General features: G+C 31.3%; 1 protein-coding gene across 2 annotated transcripts; it reads left to right on the top strand.

The window, feature by feature from the left end:
- The first annotated feature begins 1,802 nt into the window (after positions 1-1,802).
- Positions 1,803-4,242, top strand: LOC131068560 (uncharacterized). 2 transcript variants are annotated; one of them, XR_009112025.2, is made up of 3 exons: positions 1,803-2,277; positions 3,319-3,385; positions 3,583-4,242. XR_009112025.2 is itself a non-coding variant. In XM_058003774.2 (3 exons), exons 1-3 carry the CDS (start codon positions 2,215-2,217, stop codon positions 4,138-4,140), a joined length of 696 nt encoding a protein of 231 aa, XP_057859757.2. In that variant the 5' UTR covers positions 1,803-2,214; the 3' UTR covers positions 4,141-4,242. The 2 variants fall into 2 exon arrangements, 1 of the variants encoding a protein (XP_057859757.2); XM_058003774.2 differs by having other exon boundaries at positions 3,319-3,393.
- The last annotated feature ends 2,932 nt before the right edge of the window (positions 4,243-7,174 follow it).

Below are 7,174 nucleotides of genomic sequence, written 5' to 3'. Positions count from 1 at the left end.
GTGATTTGGTGTGGATCGTTTGTGGTGGTTCATGTTTTGTTGTCTGTAGTGGTTTTCTGTTGGGTGGGGCTACGCTTGTTGTCTCTCTCCCATTCTATGAAAAGTGTAGCTCATATTGGATCTTCCGGTTAAATGTCTAGGATGCCTCTCAAAACCCGATTTATGTTCTTCTCTCCCTTGATTGCAATGTCCCTGAGTATTCCAATTTATCGTTGATAGATAGTTTGGGGCTCTCCAAAACCCCTCTATTATGATTAGGGGATTCTTCTTGTTAGGGAACTCATTCCCACTGGTTGATGCTCCAGTGAAAAGTATCCTTTTCAAAAGTGGTCGCCTTTTTGGGTTTTTGTGATTGTGGTGATCTCACTACTTGTGAGTGCCTCCTTGTGCACCTGTTTGGTACTTATGTATTGGTAACAGGCCTATCCCATCTTTTATCTAATCAAAACACATAATTTCTCTCTCATGCATACACATATTTTGTAAGTTTTGAATCTTTTAAGTTTTTTTAGCAACATAACATTCTATCAATTCATTGTACATTATTTCTTTATGCCAAGAGGCATTTTTAGTTATAGAGCTAGATGAATAAATTGCTGTAAACATTAACCTCCTTTTCATAAATTTGATGTTCATAACCTTGTATAGTTGAGAAAGGGTTTTGTTTTTTTCCTTATGTTATTATTATTCTTAGTTTTGGATAGTTTTAAATCTTTTGAGTTTTTTTAGGACTATAACATTCTATCAACTCTTAGTACATTCTAAAAATTTGATGTTCATTAGCCTGTACAGTTGAGGAAGAGTTTTTTTTTTTTTTTTTTTTAACTTATGTTATTATTATTCTTAGTTTTTCATAATTATAGCCTAGAAAAATTCTATGATGGAATAATAGCTAGCTACTAGCTATTGATGGTTTTTAGTTTCAATTAAATATGCTCATTGCAATGAAAATGAGTGGACTCTATTTAAAGAAAAAATGGTTTGAATATAATGGATTTCTTAAAATAAATGGATTACATATTCATAATAGAAAAGTGTTATAATTTTCTAATGAATTATGTATAAGATAAATTTAGAATTTTTAGTTTATTTAAAGTCAAAATTGTGTATAAATATCATATATTATAATGTTAATTAGTATTTTATACATTTTATGTTTAAAGTTTTAGAAATTTTTTAATTTTAAATTTTCATTAGATTTGAAGTATAATGTAAGTGAAATTTTAGTATTATCTTTAGATTAATTTTAGGTTTTGAAGGATAGGATTGTGTAGTCAGTTTCTCTATTGAAAGGTTTTTGCTAGTTGTTCTTTCTTGCATTATATTTCGCTTTGTGATAAATAATTTTTTTACTTTTTGTTTAGAAAAAAAATTATAATATATTATTGATGACAATTTAATTTTATTTTGAACAATATGAAAGTAAAATAAGTTAAGAATCAAATGTATTATTTAAAAAATTAAATAGGGAAAAAAAGTTGTGATTGAATGTAATGAAATGAGCAAAATATATATTTTTGATAGAACTTAATTTAATTAGTGAATATTGATTATAAAAAATGACAATTTTTTACAATATATTATTATTTATCAAATTAAATAAAATAAAAATTATGATTATATATATATATTCTTTAATCATACATGTCTCTAAAATTATTTTTAACTCTAATCTTAAACATAAGCATAAATCCAACCTTAATTATAGCATTACTTAATATCTAAAACTAACCTAATCTTAACTCTAAATACCTCACAAATATAAGTCAATTACCCTATAGACTAACCCTAATCTTCTTTGTTCAAATCCCATTCATGCGAGTGAAATTTAATCTCCATCGTGAGACATGCGTAATTTAATTGCAGAAATCATTAATTATAAATGAGCTCTGACAGTAGCAGAGCCTATGAATTTGGAGATTAAATCAAAAGAACCCGATCAACATGAGTTAAAGGATTTCTGGAGTGGAAGGGCATCATTACAGAAGTTGTTCACAATCTTCGAGGTGCAACATCCCTTTTGACGTGTCAACATCAGGCATCCCTTCTGTTACAGGCATTCTTTTTCATCACTCCATCGAAGAAAGATAAAGATTAAAAAAATCGCCACAGAGAAAAAAATGGCGCTTTCTGCAAGGCGAGAAACGACACGGCACGTTTAGAAACGGCCATTCACGACAAGAAACAAACGATTCATCTGTTATAACAAAGGGAATGAAAATGAGTATGTATAAATATGAAACCAATGCAGCATTCGATACAGAAGCTTTCAATCAGGTATGAATCGTGTTCTGTTAATTTTTTCAGTTAAATTTTAAATTGCGTATACTGTTTTATGCTTATGGTGTACCTGTAAGTTGATTTTGCATCTCTCATTATTTTTTGGTATGGATCGTGTTCTGTAGAATTTCACATTTAATTTTACGCGGATACTGTTTTATGCTTATAATGTACCTGTAAGTTGATTTTGTATCTCTTGTTAATTTTTGTTATGGATCGTGTTCTGTTAAATTTCACATTTAATTTTTAAAATGCTGATACTGTTTTATGCTTATAATGTACCTGTAAGATGATTTTGTATCTCTTATTACTTTTTGGTATGGATCGTGTTCTGTTGAATTTTGCATTTAATTTTTAATATGCGGATACTGTTTTATGTTTTATGGTTATGGTGTACCTGTAACTTGATTTTGCATCCCTTATTTTTTTTAATGGATCGTGTTCTATTGAATTTTGCATTTAAATTTTAAAACGCGGATACTGGTGTACCTGCTTAAGGTGTACCTGTAAGTTTATTTTGTATCTCTTACTATTTTTTTTTTTGTATGGATTGTGTTCTGTTAAATTTTGCATTTAATTATTTTTTTTAATGCGGATACTGTTTTATGCTTATGGTGTACCTGTAAGTCGATTTGCGTCCCTTATTATCTTTTTTGTATGCTTTAATTCTGATGTGGCAAGAGAGATGAATCAATTAGCTGTCTGAGACAGATTTATGTGTTTGTGAGTGTTGAAACCTGAGCAATTTTTTTAGTTTCATTTCGGCAGTTTTGGGGTTTTATGACAACCCTATATAATGTTGAGCATCTGTAACTTGTAAACCCTAAAAAACAGAGGCTGTTAAGGAAGCATAGAGCAACCTCTTCACACATATTTTTTTTGTTTTTTTGGCGTAAACATGAATCGAGACATCAATTGTGAATATGAATTATAAATAATTTTGTAAGATCTTCCTTTTTATGTAGGTTTACATGACAAGAAACAGAATATAGCTAGCTTGAATAACAGATTTCACTTATTTTCTTTATGTCTTCACAGATCATATTGCCACCTGCATTTGCTTTAAAGTTTCAAACCTGCTTCAAAGAAAATAATCCATCCCTTGGTGAGTCTGTAAGTTTTGTTCGCTGCAGATGTGTTGTTTTCTATGCTCAGTTAAGTGATAGTTTGTTGCTCTATCTTCGAGTTCATGATCATGTAATGGTAATTTTCTGTAATAAACATTTCGGCTGTTATCTACAAATTTTGTTTTCATCTGAGTTGTTAAGCTCAATTGTGTCCAATGATTTCGATGGATGACAGATGGCATCGTTGATGACTGCCGGTGTTGAACAGGACGAAGAACAAAGGATTGAAGTTGAGCTCAATGATGCCCATAAAAGGCTGGAAAATTTATCCTGCTATTTGGCGATATTATCGATCTTCTTCATGTTCGCGGTGTTAAGGGGTTTGATGGATTTGAAGAAAGACAGGGAATCCATTGTTGTGGGGGTATTTATGGGGGCTATCTTTACCTCAATAGAGATTGGAGTGATCTTTGGGATTGGGAGGATGGTCATTGGGTGGTCCCTTCTTACAAAAAGAGCCATGTTATTTGGGAAGGTGATTTTCTGCATCTCTGAAGGATTATTCATGGTGAGCCTCTTTGCGGCAATTTATCTGCTGATGCAGTCTCAATTAAAATGGGTTGCAATCGGTGTGACTTCAGGAGTTGTAGTTATTGGGGTAGTAATTTTAGCTATTGTGTATAGAGTGTTGGAATTGTATACTGGTACTACTGTGGGATTCACACCATTGGCTTGCCTTGCTTTTCGTTTTGGTGGGCTAACTGCAGTCCTCATTATTTCACTTATGCTCTAAAGCATTATGATGATAAGCCCATCACTCATTTCCCCAAGAGTTGTGAGGATGATTTTCTTGTGTATAACACAGCTACCTTCGTAAGAAAAGTTTTTTAAACTATGCTGAAGTTTTAAGCATGAAAAGTTCCAAATTAAAAAGTCTAAAATGCCCGACTAAATCTCTTTTTCTTTTGCATCTTGTATTTTCTAGTGTGAAATTTGCAACTTTCTTTTTTTCCTTTTGCATCTTTAATTTTCTAATGTGAAATCTGTAATTCACGTTGTCTTTTCTCTATAAAAACATATCATTCAGGGTGTTCATGTTTCATGTGACATTTCAAGTAGAGATTAAATAGAAACAATTGTTTTATCTTTCTTTTTTTTTTTTTTGTATTATATGAATTTTAACTATTATATTTTTTTCAATTATTTATAATTTTATTAATTTATATTAATGAATTAATGATTTTTAGAAGTGCAAACAAAAGTTATTTTATTTTTTATTTAAATGAAAAACATCTTCATATAGATTTATATATCTTTATAATAGATTAAAAAAATTTCTCTATTGATTAATAGTGAATATAAATTTAAAAAATCAGAAATTCAATTCTCATTATTTTGTCTTTACATCTTCCATATAGATTTATATATATTTGTAATAGATTAAGAACTTTTCTCTATTGATTAATAGTGAATATAAATTTAAAAGATTAGAAATTTAATTCTCATTATTTTATCTTTACAACACGGAAAAAAATTATTTAGGTAGAATTTAAGAACATTTTCTAATTGAAGACTCATTTGGAGTAGTGACCTAGAGTGTCATTTATTTAAATCTGTCAAAAGAAAATGGCAACCACTCATATTCTTATTTTTACAAAGTCAAAATGCATATTTAGTGTCTATATTGCATGTTGTTGATAAAAAGATTTATAGATTTTATTAAAAAATATTTTAAGTTTTTAATGATTTTGTTAAAAAAGATCAAAACTTATTTTTATTATAATATATTTTAATATTAAATTGATTAAAAAATATTTTTAAAGGTTTTTTATTTTTAATAAAATATTGAATTTTTAAAGTTATAATATATGATTTTTTTATATCATATTTTTTAATATATTAAATGGATCTTACCAAGAAAAAAATAATATTAAATGGATTTAAAAATATTTTTTCAAGATTTGAGTTTTTATAAAAGATATTGTGTTCTTTAAGTTATAGTATGTAATATATTTTTTAATATATTAAACTGATTAAAAATTTAATATATTTTTAATAAAAAAATTGAGTTTCTAAAGTTATAATATATGAAAAGAAAGAGGATTTTTTAATATTATATTTTTTAGATTTTGTAAATTTGAATGGATGTTAAGTTTAGATTAATATTAATTAAGTATTTTGACTTTTTTTTTTGATCAGTAATTTTGGATATATTGATTTTCAAGAAAATAGCTACAATCTACAAGGGCCAAACAGATTTCAACATCAGCCCAAATTCAGTTCAAACCTACTATGTAGAGTTCCAACTAAAACAGAAAAAGAAGTATCACAGTACTGTGCATTCATGCACGAAATATTACAGTAATCCATAAAAGTTTTTGTTTTAAAAACCAACAAAGGCAGAAAGCAAAAAACACAGATTTTTGCATCGTGACCGCTCAATCCGATTCGCTCTAGTTCGGCATCTTCCTCTCCTCATCATCAATATTCGCCAAAGCTTTCCCTTTGGCTGCTTTAGACTTCATCTGCGGAATACAGTCCAAGTTCTCAAAGTCTAGGTCACCTTCTAGGCTAGCTAGGAACTATACCGCTCTCCCCTCCTCGAATCGGTCCCGGAGCTCTCTTCCCACCTCCATGCGCGTCACCACCTTAAGTGCCTTAAGAACCTCGTCTATTCGTATCAACTTGACACAAAGTTTCATGGCTTCCTAGCCAATGCGAGCTCGTTCCCTGCATTGCTCCTTTAAACGACTCTCTGGTCCCCTGACAAACGGTAATATCTCCTCCTCTGCTTCTCCTTCCTGGATACAAATTCTTGTCTGGGGGATCACCCATTCCAGGATGGAATCAAGATTAATTAAGTAATCCCCATCAATAAGCTTTTTCATTGTTAGCTTGACTTTCTCCACTTTGGGCTCGAATTCACATGCCCAGGCCATTATCAAAGAGTAGACCTCCATATTTGTTCTGTACCAAAAATGGATATGCACCAATTCCTCCCCCAGCATTAACTGAGCAGCACTCCACAACTTATCTTCCTTGTATTTGAAAAGACCTTGCAAATGCTCGTCCGAAACCGTTCCTAGGAAAGGGACCAATTTCTTCTCTGTTCGGAGCGTGAAATTAGCCTCCATTGAACCTGCTCGCAACCTGTTAAACTAGAAAAACTAAACTACAAAGACACAAACAATCTTCATTAATCCAGTTTTTGGCGAATACATTGCACAAATTTCAAATTAGTTATAAATCTGTCATCATTTGTGGCAAGGTATAAATGCATGATCTGTGAAATAAATGGAAAGAAATTTCACAGCAGATTTCCTGCCCACTGCCATTGTCTCGAACCAAGACTCTGTGCTTTTGAACTGCCACATTAATTATAATGCTAGTGATAGTGATTACTTGTCCTTGCGAGCCGTCTAGCGTGCTTATTGGTTTGGAGCTTCACAAATTGCATTAATACCACTTCCATACGCTACCATTACCCTTCCACCACTTGGCCACTTGGCATGTCATATCACATCCAGCATTTGAGAGGAGGTCCGCCACTGCGTTAGCACTTCTCCTAACATGGGAGACCCGAAAAGCCTCAAAAGAGGTGAGTTTTTCACGTATTATCTCCACCCAATGAGATAGTTTCCATGAAGGGGTGTTACCTTTTGCTGTTGCATTGATAACCACTTTGGAATCCCCTTCCAAATGTAATTTTGACACTTTCATGTTTATGGCCAATTTCATAGCCATTAGTGCCGCTTGTGCTTCCGCTTCGTTATCTGTCCCATTCTGTAGTCGTCGAGCCCCCTTGAATAGGATAACCCCTTTATCAT

Source organism: Cryptomeria japonica, chromosome 11 (assembly GCF_030272615.1).
Source record: "Cryptomeria japonica chromosome 11, Sugi_1.0, whole genome shotgun sequence".
Lineage (NCBI taxonomy): Eukaryota > Viridiplantae > Streptophyta > Pinopsida > Cupressales > Cupressaceae > Cryptomeria > Cryptomeria japonica.
The sequence above is the reverse complement of the archived record's forward strand: the minus strand, read 5'-3'. Positions and strand labels throughout refer to the sequence as shown.

Coding starts and splice junctions, on each gene's coding strand:
- LOC131068560 (XM_058003774.2), top strand. CDS start 2,215: ATGAAAATGAGTATGTATAAATATGAAACCAATGCAGCATTCGATACA. Junction 2,278..3,318: donor ATACAGAAGCTTTCAATCAG/GTATGAATCGTG, acceptor ATGTCTTCACAG/ATCATATTGCCACCTGCATT. Junction 3,394..3,582: donor ATCCATCCCTTGGTGAGTCT/GTAAGTTTTGTT, acceptor GATGGATGACAG/ATGGCATCGTTGATGACTGC.